General features: G+C 43.0%; 1 protein-coding gene across 1 annotated transcript in view; it reads left to right on the top strand.

The window, feature by feature from the left end:
• Nucleotides 1-307: 307 nt before the first annotated feature.
• The window catches only part of EFHC2 (EF-hand domain containing 2), a 55,842-nt gene continuing 41,010 nt past the window's right edge, over nucleotides 308-15,139 (top strand). Inside the window, exons 1-3 of the mRNA XM_063127550.1 lie at nucleotides 308-415; nucleotides 6,031-6,219; nucleotides 11,349-11,499. Of these exons, the coding sequence (XP_062983620.1) occupies nucleotides 374-415; nucleotides 6,031-6,219; nucleotides 11,349-11,499 (382 nt within the window). The 5' untranslated portion in view covers nucleotides 308-373. The remainder of the gene's footprint in view (nucleotides 416-6,030; nucleotides 6,220-11,348; nucleotides 11,500-15,139) is intronic.

Here is a 15,139-nt window from a genome sequence, read left to right as displayed (position 1 = left end):
AGCATCATCAACAATGCTGAGAGGGGTCCATTCTGACGCTGCGGGTAAGGCCAGTCGCCTGGAGAGGACCACCTCCCAAGGCAAGGCAAGGCGAGGCCGAGAGGCCCCGTAGCCTACGCGGCGACGAAGACCGATTTGGGCAGCGGCGCTTCTAGCAAGCGCCGCGTGCCTGCAGGGGGCAGCCGAGAGCAGGGGCGAAGCGAACGCCTCCTTCCGCGCTGCCCTCTGTGACGTCCAACGGGGGTCTCCTGGCAACCGGACTCCAAACAGCGCGCCCGCGCTTCCTCTGGCCTGGGCAGCGCGGAGGGCGACCGACCAGCCGGCCGGGTTCGGGCAGCAACACCAGCCCCGAGGCGGCGGGGCCGGCGCAACCATGGCGCTACCGCTCTTGCCCGGGAACTCTTTCAACAGGAATGTAAGTGGCGCCGGCTGGGCTCCCGCCGCCCCCCGGGGCCTCCCCGAGTTGACGTCAACGCCCCCTTCCCCAGAATTGGCACTGCCTTGCTCGCGGCCGCCTCTCTACGTGGCGGGTGAATGTGAACGGCCTTTGGGAAGCCGACTCTGTGTAGGCAACAATCGCCGTCCAGAGAGAGGAAGATCCCCTTCTCACCACAATCCAAACCCAGAGATATAACAAGTTCTCCCAAGCTGGCGTCCACCAGATGAGTTGGAGTACAGCACCCAGAATCCCCAGCCTTTCAGTTTAGATCCCAAAATGTTATAGGACTTTCCTACCCTTCTTTCTTAAATCCCTTCTCCCATCATGAAGCCGGACCTGGCCTGGCTCAGCAAAGGGACTCCCAAATCTGACTTTGGGGTCCTCTCATTTCAACAAATATGTCTCAAGGTGACAACCAGGAAGTGCACACCTGCAAGGTGAAAAAGGCCATGATGGGGTGAGGTGGTGGTGGAAGTAAGGGAAGAGTGAGCGGAGTCACCTACTTCTCCTTTGCTGTTGAGTTCCTCCTGTTTAACGTATAGCATCCCTTTTCTCATTCCATACGATTTCCATTCTCCTATACGGAACTGCCTTCTATTGAGACTAACCTCTGTAGTTCTTCTAGACCAGTGCTGCATTTTATACCAGGGGAGGTGAATGTGTGGCCTTCCAGATGATGTTGGATTGCAGCTTCTAACATCCCTCAACATTGGCTATAGTGGCAAGGTCTGATGGGAATTACAGACCAACAACATCTGGAGAGCCACACATTCCCCACTCTTGAGCCTATATACACACTGACTGGCAGTAGTTGTACAGTATCACAAGTCTTTCCTAGCCTGAGATCCTCTACATATTTCTATGTAATGGGGATGGCAACTTATGCCCTACAACTTCCATCAGCTCCAGCCAGCATGGCCACTGGTCTGGGATGGTGGGAATTGTAATCCAAAACATCTGGAGGGCACCAGGTTGTCTACCTTATTTTCCCCAATATAACTGGCCAGCTCACCTCCATATTTAGCACTAAGGTACACACTGCATTAAACATTTCAGAGGTAAATTTAAAGAATTTTGTTCCTAGGGAGCAACATAATTTGCATCAGCAGTGATCCTAAGGGTGCAATCCTGTGCTGATGCTTGTAAGGCTACGAAATTGGAGGCTTATGGGCATCCAATGCAGAGCGGGAGGAGCAGCAGTGGCAGTCTTTGCCCCCGTGCTCCTCCCACTCTGCATTTTGGCTAGATTGGGGTTTTTTGCCTGTCTAGTTGGGGAACATCAAAGTGGGAGGGAAAGAGGCTGGGGAGGCCTCGGGATACATCATAGCATGGCTTCTCCAGTCCCCTCCTCCCTGCCCACCACCCCCTCTGAGGTCACCTTTGTGTCTTTGGAGAGGAAGCGAGTTTGGTTCTCTCCGTGCTAGTGAGGAGGGGCTGGGGAGTGTGGATTCCTGATTTTGAGTTTGGAGCGCGCTCTCTGACCTCGGATCCAGGAATCCGAAAAAAGCTATGGGCCCCCAGAAGCTGTATAGGGCCCATAGGATTGTGCCTTAAATTTATTGAGAAATCCACCATTGGTTTCATTGCGCACCATTGGTTTCATAATATCATTGCTTTTCAGTATGAATGGTATGCCATCATAAAAGAAAAAAAAAGTTTCTGAATGGAGTTTTGTTATTATTGATAGGAGTACCGCTTTGAATTTGCTAGGACAGGCCCAAAATTTGTTAAATGACAGATTCAGGAGAAAGATAATTGTTTCAAGGGTTATGTAATTAATCCATTTGTAAGGACTGGCTTTAAACCACTCTTCTGTTTTGCTCTTAATCCTCAGTTCTAAATTGCTCTGTCTTTTGTGACTCTTTTCCTGGAGTTTATTGGAAGAAGTTTTAGGAAAGAAATATTGTTTTTCCAAATTCTTAACAGCCAGTTCCTTTTGGTTATTATACTAGCTGGTTTGCTTAGCAGCATGCAATGTTAGGTGTTTGCATATGTTTCCACAGGCACCCTGGTGATGGATTGTTAGCTAAGCAGCCATTTATCACCATTCCTCTACTGGACAGAAACTGCTCATGTGTTCTGTAAAGGGTCAGGCTTTGGGCAGTTTCAGATCTCGCCTCTGTACAGAAGCAATACACCTCTGAATACCAGATGCTGAGGACAAAGAACCAGGGGAGACTTTATCTTTATACCCTGCTTGTGAGTGCTCACAAGCAGAATAGTGTGATAAATGGACTTTTGACCTGATTTAACAAGGCAATTCTTACATTGTTGCAATCACCCAAAATTCCTAGTTAAGCCAAGAGGGCCAGTTTTGTTACGCTTGAGAGCACTTATTCCTTAACAACTAGCAAGTGGACCCAGCTTTGCATGGGTTGGAATAGATCTTGGTTTGTACAGTGATGACTTCAAACAAACTTATGCAGCTGTCAAAGTTGGACACGTTGTGCCTTCCCCGTCTGAGTGAAGGCACTCTCTCTGGCATCCCTTGGCATGGCCTCTGCAATGGTGCATCCATATAGTCCCCTAAGGGAGAGGTTTGTCCCACTTCATTCTACTGGAGGGGATGGTCCACAGAAGGAGGCAGACTGTCTGTCCTTAGTGGCTGAAGATGTTACTGCAGGCTTCCACCACATGGACACATTTAAATTAATTAAACTTAATGTGATTTAAAAACAAAATAACCCCACAATGCACATCTGTAGGGTCTCTTTAGTAGGCATGCAGAGGTTCAGGTATCTAGGTTTTGCAGTGTATGCTGGCAGATGGACAGACACACATCCTCTTATTATTATAGATTATAAATTGTTCTACTAGACATGCCTTAGCTTAAACGGCAATTTTGTTCCTAGTTCTCTCTACAGTTATTTGCCCTGGAAGCTGCCCTGCTTGAGTCTCATTGGGAGTTTGGGCCTTGGACCTTGTAGGCCTCTTGGAATCCAAGAGCTGGGCTTCAGAGTTCTCCAGAGGTCACTGGTTTTTCCAATAAAAGGAACACTTCTCTGAATGAGCATGGGCACTGCTTGAATGTGGCTGTGGCATTGACGGCAGTGTGTCTGCTTAGTGGTACACTATGCCTTTGGATCTTCTTGATTGCCAGTTTTCTAACAAGACTTTAACGTAAAAGAAAGTAATGTTTGTCCTCAAGGAACGATGATGTGACAACTCAGTTTTCTAATCAAAAGCCCGCTGGTTTCATCTTCATGAGCCACAACACTGCACAACTTCAGGATGTGCAAAATGGTGGTAGCTCTCACTTTCAGATGTCTGCTTTCTCCAGTGATTCTACCCTGATATGACATGGTTGACTTGTGTCTCCAGATGTCAGCTGTGCCAATCTTTGTGTTGATCTTTGCTTATTTATATGTACTTGCAGGAGCAGTACCATTTAAGAATGGTCCTCCATACGACAGTAGCCATATCTTTGTGAGCATGATATGTGTGTTTGAATTGTTTTGGTATTGGACACTACAGCTTAGTGTATGGTGGGCATACCCAAATGAAGTAAAATAAACAACTTGTGCATTCTGAATCCTGGGGGATTCCACTAAGCACACCCATTATCAGGATGGAGGAGAGATGCTGTCTAGGGTTATTCCCCTATTTCTCCACCATCATTCTTGCCTACTGTTAGTACTACCAATCTGTCACTACTTTCAAAAGTTGGAGGCAGCACCTGCTTCTCACTTCCTGATATTATCTGTTCCCTGCGGAGTTCTGGCTAGTAGGGTTAAAAAAAAGAGAGGGCAAATTGAAGCTGGTGTCAATATAAAGTATCCAGAGGTGCGCCCCGTTGTTTAAATAAGGCTTACATGCATATTGAATAGTGCCGTATGCTACATTGCTGTATATTATGATGAATGTGATAGCTTGTAAAAGTTGTGAAAAATATTGACTTCTAGGTTGACAAAATTTTGACCTGACAATATAAGTAGCTGTCAAAAAAAAAATTGTACCTACAATTGTTCACTGAATGTGAAGACATGCATTCACATGGTGGCTGGGGATGATGAAAGTTGTAGTCCAACACATCTGACAGGCACTAGGTTGGGGAAGGCTGATACACATGTTTAATAATGAGGCGGTTGTTAGTTGTATCCTCAGAACCAATGTGTTTTATTTTGTGTTTGGTCTCTGTTGTAATGGTGTTTCTATTCTTACCTTCTTATTTGCTCCCTCTGTCCTTAATTTTTAGTTCTATCAGTATGTCTCAAAAAAATAGTATGCACACAATTCTTTTTGACTTTACCCTTTCTGCATCCAGTAAGCCTAACTCGATGATGAAGGGGGGGGGGAACCTTTCTGTCCCTTTGCTATCTCATTAGGTACTCCTGTGCTCCATTTCTCTTTCCTCTATAAATGTAGGCTTAAGGGTTGTCTAGATAATGAGGTCAAGGGCCACTGCCACTTCTTTCTCTTGTGGAACAGTTCTGCAAGTGGTAATTAAAAGGTCATAGTGCAATATCCAGTTCAGATGTAGTGGACAAGGAGACAACTTTGCTGATGAGGATGGGGATCATCAAGCTGCTTCCCCTTCTTGACCCTTTTATAAAGCTTAATGATATGCACTGTAGTACTTGCAGGGGGCTGCAAAGAAGGCATTTCAAGAAGCTAAAACCAAGGGTCAAACTACAGCAGACCTAGCACTGGCCTTGTTATTCTTCTAGGAAAAGCAGCCATACAGAGCCCTGATCCTGATAAGGGCTGCAGTATGCAGGGAGGAAGGTTTAATCCTTTCTTCCCCATTCTGGTCTCCTGCTGAAAATCACCTCCGTCCCCAAGCTGCTATTTGCCTCCAGAGATGCTCTTGCAGTAAACAGACTCTTGGTCCTGATCCAAATTGGGCTCCCACATGGATACTTTATCTGAAAAATGGAAGTGGCCAGCGTTAATCATGCTTAACATGTCTCAAAAAACAAATAGGGAGAACCGCCTAGTCAGTTTCACTAGTTCAGCGAAATTGAAGGCAAAGTCTGAAGACTCCCTGCTGGAACTGGTGGTGGAGAAGAGACTTCATTCTGAACCTTGCCAGTTTCAGCTCCTGTGCAAATCCCCTCTTTGCAGTTTAAAATAAGACACCTCTCCTTTTACCAGTTGTGAATAGGTTCTTAATGTAATGCAGTCCTGCTCTGCCTTTATCCTTAAGTTTACCTAAAAATATACGGGACTTGAACGTTGATAATAGGATACTCTTGCTATTTCAGATGTACAAGTATACAACATTTGATGTTTGATTCATTTCTGTTATTTCTGCCAAGGGTACAACTACATTAATTTCATGGGGTTCCATGTTTGCACCAAGGGAATTAGTGGAATTTTTCATCAGGTGTGCCCAAAGGCGTTGTACCAGGCACAAATAATTCAGAGTAGGGAAATGGCACATCAGGAAATGACAGAAAATTTAACGTACGCATTTAGATAGAAATTAAAATTGATTTAAAGTTTTATCATTATTTTACCATGATCAATACCATTTTACGGTTTTTGAAGAACACTAATGATTTTTATTCTTATAATTGCTATTTTTAGAATGTCCTAATGTTGTTGTTGTTTTGCTTTTAAAACTATTATTTATTTCATCTTGTTTGCAGCTAGGGAAAGAAAAGTTCCATAAATCTCAACACTGGAGTTACTGCAATAAGGTTTCTATGTTGGTGGGTGAAGACAAACCTGGAATAGGAGGTGAACCCTTGCTTGGACAAAAGCTGAAATCAAAGTATAGTGTTTTTCCTAGAGGTGTTGGAAGTGATGCACCTTCCTGGGTAGCATTTGATAAACAGGTACATTGAGATCAATTTCTTTGTTTATTTCTTTGGTTGCATTTTATCCAACCCTATCCAGTATCTTGGATCCTAAGATAAGTTAACTCAAGGAGTTTCCTCTCCCCTTCTCTCTCTCTCTCTCTCCCCCCTCCTCCCCAGTGCTCCACAAAAAGTGTCTTGAAGATTTGGAGACAACCCTTGTGGACAATTGGGATAAGGTGCAGGAGCTGATAGGGGAAGGGGGAATAATCCAAAATGGTGGGGGGGGGGATGGCTTTTGTGCTATTGGCATCAGACAGTTCTATCCAAGAAGTTCTGTCCTGTTGCATTGGATACACAAAGGACATTTTGGAAGTTGGAGGACCTTGAGGCAGGGAATTCAGATGGGTGGCGGGTGTAGAGGGTCTGGGTTTCACATAGTGATTGGCATTTGACAGCCAAATATTTGACAGCAGGCATCTAGTATCTTTGAATTGCTTGGATCCCAATCCTAAAAGAGATTTTGCTTGTGATAATGAGGGTTATTTACCTTTAGAGGTAGCATCTCATAATTGTTACCTTGGGACAGAAATGTCTGAACGCAGACACACACACACGAAAATCCCACTATGTACACCATGCCCTCTTATCATTGTTTTGTATCCTTCACAAGTCACTTGGATAATTACAGGGTGCTCTACATCCCACCCAGCCTTGTAATTTCTTACTTGGTCATTTATTCAAGCAAAAAGCTCTCTTCAGCCACTGATTTACCCTTTGAATTTACAAACAAACCAGAGGTTGAAGAGATTTAAGGGTTTTCATTCCAGATAAACTGAGTATGTAAACTAGGGGTGTGCACGGACCCCCGATCCTCTTCACGCCCGATCCGCCCCGCCTCGATCCGCCTGATGGCCACTCCGCTCCGCTGCGGAGCTCTGGCTGCGAATCGGAGCTCCGCAGTGGCGGGGAGTGGCGTCAGGTAAGGCCCCCCTTCCTCCTCCCCCTTACCTGTGTCCGTCATGGCCCATCCCAGCTTCACTAGAGCCCACGGCTCAACCAGGAACTGTACGCCCCGATTGCAGCCTAATCTTCCTGGTTGAGTCCTCGGGCTCAGTTGAAGCAGCCGCGGGACCGTGGACGGACACAGGTAAGACCCCCCCCATCCCCCTTACCTGGCTCTGCCGCCGTCGCTGCATGGGCGGCGGCAGGGCCAGGTAAACCCCCCTCCCTCCTCTCCCTTACCTGTGTCCGTGCGCGGTCCCGCGGCTGCTTCAACGTTGAAGCAGCCGTGGAACCGCGCACGGACACAGGTAAGGAAGAGGAGGGAGGGAGGGTTTACTTGGCCCTGCCGCCGTTGCCGTATGGGCGGCAGCGACAGCGGCAGGGCCAAGTAAACTCCACTTACCTTTTTTGCGGAGCTCCGGATCGAGGCGAAGGATCCACCTTCACCTCGATCCGCTCCGCAACGCTCCGCGGCTCCCCCAATCCTCTTCGCCTCCACCTTAAGGGGTGGCGAAGCCCCCCCCCGATCCGCTCCTGCTTCTCCAGTCCGAGGAGAAGCGGAGCACATCCCTAATGTAAACAGGGTCATGAATTTGTTGTATCACTGACATCATGATTTGTAAATATGAGCTGCAGTAGCTACTAAGGCCCCTGCCCTGTACACAAATGTTAAAGGCGCATCTGGCCTTTGGATTGTCTGTAAATCAATTCCTACACTGATTTAGTGTAGTAGCCAAGAGTTCGAACTTGCAAGTACCCAGAACTTAGGAGACTTAGTCAAGCCACTGTCTCTCAGCCTCAGCCCACCACTGCGAAATTAGGATAATAGTGATCTACCTACAGGGGTTGTTGTAGGGTTTACTGATGCAGTGGATGCATTAAATCACCATTATTACAGGTATTGTACTGGCAATCCCATGACATCTAAGGCTACGGTGCTGTACTTGTTTATCTGGGAATAAACCCCGTTTAACTCATTGGAACTTACTTTTGAGTAGGCATGTATAGGATTGTGGGCTTAGCATTCCAGCAATTTAAAATGTGTGCCTCACTTTAAAAGTGTTAACTTTTGCCCCGTTCTATAGATGTCTTGAAAATTTAAAACTAGAATTAAGATGAATAGGAAAGGGTGTGCGTATATTTCATTTGTATAACATATAAAACGGTGCTCTTATTTTTTTCCATTGTGTAATGCTTGCAGCATGATCTATGAGCCAGTTCAGCCAAAGTGCTTTGGATTTAAATAATTTCCCAGCCTATGAAAACCAGTTGGGCAGAATCAGCATAAATCCAAATACAATTACTTCACTGGACTGTGGATTAGGATGTTAAATAGTTAAGTCTCATATGAGACAATTCATGCTTGAAAATGTTCCTCGTAAAATTTGTTCATCAAATTATATTGTCCAAGCAAGCCAAACATAATACAGGTTCCGGAGTGCCCCACAGGACTTGACTAATCTCTATCCCCCCACCCCGTCTCCAATCCTTTCTTCTTGATATACAACTTCTGTTAATTTTATTGAAAGAAAAGGGATAAACATTAGCATGCGTGCGCACACAGACACACGCCAAACACTGGGCAGCTGGTGATGTTTTTGCTACCCAAGTTGTATGCTTACAAGAAATACGAAAACTCTAAAAGTTCAGGTATCTGAATCAGAAGGAATAAACTGCAGTGCTCATTTCCTTGCTAATTTGAAAATTCTTCTTGCTGAGGCTTACGACTGTTCCCTTTTGATATTTGTAATGTTAGCTGTACAATCAGTGTTTAATTATCTATGCAGAGCCTATCTAATTAGGAGATTAAATCTGCTCATTAAAGGCAACTTTACCCTGCATTAATCCATCGTTTCTCTCGCCCCGATGGCTGCTGCCATTATGTCTTGGTAGCAGAGCATGCTTGGGGATCGTTTCAGTAAGGCATAAGAAACGATTTCTTCCTTCCCTGTAGCATATGCAGTCCTGGTCATATGCATGTTTATTCAGAAACAAATGCCACCATGGGATTTATTTTGCATGGATGTGTATGCTTAGGATCCCAGGCGTCAGGCTATTTTCTATAATAGATTGCCCAATGCACATTTTAAAAGCCAGAAAATGACCAGAGCTGCACATCTCTGCTATATTAGAGGGGTCAGAGAAACCTGTGAGATCCCACAAAGCTCTCAGGTTTTTGCCCAAAGTTCATACATTCCTATATTCATGTATCTGACTTTTACAAAGATCCTCAACTCTGGTCATTTTCTGGCCTCTTTCCTTCCTTTTTACTTTTCAAAACACAAGTACGGACATGTCACGTTGGTTGCTATCCTTAGATAGCAGACTTCCACTTCCTGCTGCACTCTAATGCTCAACTTCCTGCTCTGGATTCAAGAGTGTGCAGCAGATGTTGGCAGAACTGCTTGTCACATGGCCTTTCTTGACAATTTGAAAGGGATTTAGGTGGAGTGCGGCACTCGCTTCAATCACAAACTCAGTGGGAGGACTTAAGCAAGCCACTATCTCTCAGCCTCATCTGTAGTACTGGGAGAATTATACTCACCACTTTTTAAAGGGTTACTGAGAAAAACGCTAGATTAATATTATTGTTCCCATGAAACATCTTTCACAAGTACTGTTAGTCCTTTTGTCTGGGCTGGGTTTTGGTGGATGAAACTGAGCTGATCACTGGAGAACTTTCAATGGGCACGGTATTTCGCTTTTCTTGGCTTTTCTGTATTGGCCTTTAGCTATCTCTCCTATTCTCCCTCATCTATGTACAGAACCATGTACACTGATGGTGCTATATAAATAAATAAAAAATAATAATAATTTATATCATGTTTTTTAGACCAAGGATAGGTAACTTCAGGCTTCTGGAATTTTCTTTCTTTTCTTTTCTTTTTTAACTAGAACCTCAAAATTCATTAACTGGAATCTAGTGTAAAACGGTGGCTCAGGGCAGACATAAACTTAGTAGAATTAAGGAACAGGGTGCCTGTAAGCATATGGATTGAACCTAAGATTTGTGTTCATAGCCCTTTTACATAAAAATCCATTCCTAGTTCTCCCCTCCTTTTGCCTCTTCTCTATCTCTGCAGCTATTTCAGAAGGGGGTGAAGCCTATTTGTTGTCATTGTTATTCAATTTGGAGTCAGAAACTCTTGCAGATATACTGTTAATCATCTAGAGATCTACTAGCAGATCCCGATCTACCTTCTAACTACACCTATTTCTGAGTTTTTGGCCAGCGCCCGTGTGTTCTCCTTCCTCTCTCTAACAATTGAATGCCTATTTGCTGGTGCTGAATAAATAAAGGTTAATTTAATGTAGTCTTTCTCCTTATATATCTTTGGGATGGGGGTGGACTAAAAATTTAATAAATGAAATTAGGCCATTTGCTTTGTAAAGATCACCACCTCTGGGATTAGGAACAAAAGGGCTAGTAACATGGAGATGTTTAGGGAGGCCATCTTGATTCCTATTTGAAGTTTGCACTTCCACTATTACCCAAAAGCTGGTAACAGGAGATCCTAGGATTGCTGTCTTTTATCAACAGAAAACAGCACTTTTGGTAACAGAAGAGTATGGCTGCCTCTCTGAGGTCCTGTAACTGTTTTTCTTTTCTGAATAATCATTCAGCAACTGAAGCTTACATAGCTTTCTTCTCTGTTACCAGCCCTTGTAACATTATAGACTCCATTATACACTTGCACAGTAATGATTTTTTAAAAGCGATTTTAAAAACATTAGTTTGATATTATTTTGGAGCTGTGTGTGTGTCTGCATAAACTGGTCATGTACTATTCTTTCTTTTCCATAGTACACATATGCATGCTTAAACCTAAATGAATGAATATAATACAGTTTAGTACCCTAAACCATTTTTACAAGTGACATTCTCATACTGTTTGTGCTAAATGTGTATGTTGTTAATGTGAGAATTTGGCAAAGTAATTGGTTGTATATTCTATAATGTAAATTTTACAGCCACATAGAAGACCCGTCTAAAAAGGAACTATTAAACCACATGTGTGACAATATAACTCAAGAGAAGTACAGCTCTATGTTGAAATAACTCCCCCATCTACATTTTGTTCTATTTATTGCTTTGTTTCATTTTACATCTTTGCTTACAATACAATAGATGTTGATTTTTGACCATTTGTCTTTTTGTATAGGTATTGTCTTTTGATGCTTATTTTGATGAAGAAGTTCCTGACAAAAATCAAGAGCTGTATAGAATAAGACACTGTAAAATATATTTCTATCTGGAAGATGACACAATTCAGGTGGTTGAACCCCAGGTGAAGAATAGTGGAATACCACAAGGTATTTTTATTTACCGATGTTCTATTTTATTTATTTCATTTCTATACCACCCAACAGCCAAAGCTCTCTAGGCAGTTCACAATTCCACACCTCTATGATTGTTTTTCTTTCTTAAAAAAGGTGTATTTGCCTGATTGATAAACTTGCTTTTATGTAGTCTCATTGCTGTATACAAGCAGGAACCCATGGGCTGTTTTCATTTGTGGGTGGTTTGTTAACCATGGCAACAACCCACCCTGTGCTGGATTCACATGTCGTGTTAAACCACAGTGACCATCCACAATGGCTTGAATATTTGCAGCGGCTGTCAGCATGCGTGGCATCCCACTGTGGTTAAATAAGGCGGGGGGGGGGGGGGGCTTCTGGTAATCCTGCAAATGAGCCCCTTAGGTTGAGTTTCAGGTACAGCTACAACTCAAATTTCAGTGATTTGGGGGTAGCAGGCAGCTGTGATTCAGTAAACTGTTCAGTATCTCCTAAGCTAATTTGAATGGTATTGCATAGAATTGCAAACAGGATGTATGACACTCCATTTTGTTTCTAGAGAATCTCACCCATCCTGAATTGAGACTTTTAAGTGAAACTTGGTAAAACGTGAAGAGAAATGTTCATATTTTTTTAGTGTATTTCAATGTGGAGATTTTAAGATAGTTTTACCAACTCTAGGTGAAAGGGGCATGTCAACTTCAGAACCTCCCTGTCTGCTATCATAGGAAACATTCTTAAAGGCAAAAAGTAAAAACTATTAAGCATGAGAGGAAAAATACTTCAAACAGCAAAATCAGTGTGTGACAAAAACATACATAAGCTTGATGGGGACTGAACCCGCAGACCAGAATGAAATATCAGATCAAAAGTTCCTGAATCAAATAAGGATGTATGATAATGGACTGGAGATGAGAATAATAACCTTGAGAAGATTAGTAAAATTCTTCTCAAAGTCTGAATGTATACCATAGTGGTAATAAGAAACCTTCCATGTTGAGATAGACTGTAAGGGAAGGTTCTTGCATATATTGTGTAATCTCCTGTTAACCGAACCTTGGTTAACTGATGTTATCTGGTACAGAGAGGTTATGTCCGTCCCTTAGGGTTAACGTTTGTTTGGTGTACTCCACATCCCACAATCCGGAGCAGTGTTATGAAGGTGCTGGCGGGTTTCCCCAAGGTCAGCCAGTTTTAACAGGAGAAAGACACTGCCTGCTGGCGGGCTTCCCCAAAGCCAGCTGAATGAAAAGGAAAGTGCAGTCAGGCACATCAGGCCCCAGTCGCATCTCCCAGCTTCAATGAATCACTGATTGTCTTAAGGCGCCTGATGTTCCCAAATTCTTTAGAAGAATTGGCTCTGAGAGTACTCATGGTCTGGTTATCCTAAGAAAGAGGGCAATAGGGCGTAGAGGCTATTGGGTGAACAGGAAAAATGTACTCAGAAACGTTTTTTAATTGCACTATTTAGGAACTACTTTTTCCTCAGTGTATTTAAATAGTGAATAGCTCCATTGGCCTTGGGCTAGAAGTTCTCTGAAAAATTTCTTGCCGTTTATTTTTAGGATCTATATAATAAAGCCACAGACTTAAAACTAATTTTTGAAGACTACTGGGTTAACTTCCACACTTTGGGCCTATCTTGGGACAGAGAGAGCATAGAATTTCTGGAAGGGATACAAATGTAATGACATAATTAGTTGAAGCATCATCCAAAAATGTACATTGGGTGGTGCTAAATATGTATAACATGCATGAATATATTTTTTTTCCAGATTTTGCTTATGTAGACAATTGTTTATGGAGCCCAGAGTTTTGGTCCATCTGCTGCATGTTATACAACAACACTTTCCCTATTTAGCTTGTTGTCAAGGATTGTGCAGTAATTGGACATTGAGGTAATGTCTTTGGGGCAAAGCATTATCCCCTCCCATCTTTGCCTACTGGCATCAAGACATTTCCTTGCAGATATAAGTGCACCTGATTTAACGCTGCAAAATAGGTAGAGAGCAAACCCACAAGTGTTTACAGCGAGCTCTATCCAGTGGTGTCTCTGCCTTAGCAGAAAGTGCTTCTGTTTGCTTAACTTGGTAAACCCGATTTTTGTGCCATTTCCCATTCTATTCCAGAGGGTTCACTAACTCTCAGAAGCAGCTTTTTAGGGGGATACATAGGGGCTTGGGTGGGTAGGGAAGTTTGGTGAAAACTGAGTGCCCTTTAAAAATGTTTTAGACACCTCATGCCCGAACTGGGTGCCCCAACTTGCACAATCAGAAGCGCTTTCTGCTATGGCAAAGTCGCCATTGGGAAAAAAAACCCAGTAATTTGGGCCAGTTTACACGTCACAGCAGCAAATATTGGATTAATTAATTAAACCCACGATTTGTTTATTGTTATTATGCATTGCTTTCTTGATGCTTTCCAGTGCTGGATAACTGGTCATGTAGGTGATGGCAAATATATTTTCTCCTAAACGCCTGCCGTGGCCAACATGGGAAGGGGATATTCATCTTGCCAACTAGAGAAGGCTTCATTATAGCAATCTTTACTACAGAACAATTGCAAGAAGAACAGATTTGTTGGGACACAGCAGAGCATTTTAGGATACTATTAAGCAGTTATGAAATCACTCCCAAAATGTAGGACAAGTTTTCGTCAAATAAGTTCTTTCTTCCATTACTGGACATGGTGCAAAAGGGCGTATTTGCAGAAAACATTTCTATTTTAATTTGATCACAGGATGTTTCCAGGTAAACCTTTCAATGGTAGGGAGAATTTTCAGAGTAGTTTGTTCAAGAAGTCTATGAGTGTAGTTTCACCTTTCTGTTCTGCAGATAATAATAATAATAATAATAATAATAATAATAATAATAATAATATATTTATTTATTTATTTATTTATTACCCGCCTCTACCTCTGGATCGAGGCGGAGAACAACACCAAATAAAATATAATACGTAAAATTAGTTAAAAGAGCATATAAAACCAATAAAATATTAAAATAACAATCACAACAACTTAAAATTCTTAGGTTTAAAATTCATCTGGGTAGGCCTGCTGGAAGAGACTAGTCTTCACAGCTGTCTTAAACTCATAGAGAGCATTAAGCTGACTAATCTCCTCCAGCAGGCCATTCCACAGTCTGGGGGCAGCAGAAGAAAAGGTCCTCTGGGTAACAGGTGCCGGCCTAGTTGTGGCTGACTGGAGCAAACCCTTCCCAGAGGACCTGAGTGTGTGTGGCGGATTGTACAGGAGAAGGCGATCCCGCAGGTAACCTGGACCCAAACCATGTAGGGCTTTAAATGTAATAACCAACACTTTGTACTTCACCCGGAAACTAATTGGCAGCCAGTGAAGTGATTTTAAAGTAAATTATATGTAACTGTACTTGTGCAAGCACCTTGAGGCTCATTGAAATGATTGATTGATTGATTATACTTTCAGTAGTGGACAAAATGTACATTATAGCCTCCTTATCTTTTGGATTGAATGTGCTGTCAAGATCTTTCTGTTTGCATGCATTTGGTGTAATACGTACCATTTTCTCATGTTGTCTTTTCATGGCAGCTCCCTTTTGTTGTGTCCAGTTCCACTTGTGAATGGCAAGAGACGGATTCCAGTCAAGCCACGTTTGGGTTTTGAATCTTGTTGCAG

Source organism: Elgaria multicarinata, chromosome 5, assembly GCF_023053635.1.
Source record: "Elgaria multicarinata webbii isolate HBS135686 ecotype San Diego chromosome 5, rElgMul1.1.pri, whole genome shotgun sequence".
Taxonomy (NCBI): domain Eukaryota; kingdom Metazoa; phylum Chordata; class Lepidosauria; order Squamata; family Anguidae; genus Elgaria; species Elgaria multicarinata.
Note: the sequence above shows the minus strand (reverse complement) of the source record. Positions and strands in the feature narration are given on the sequence as shown.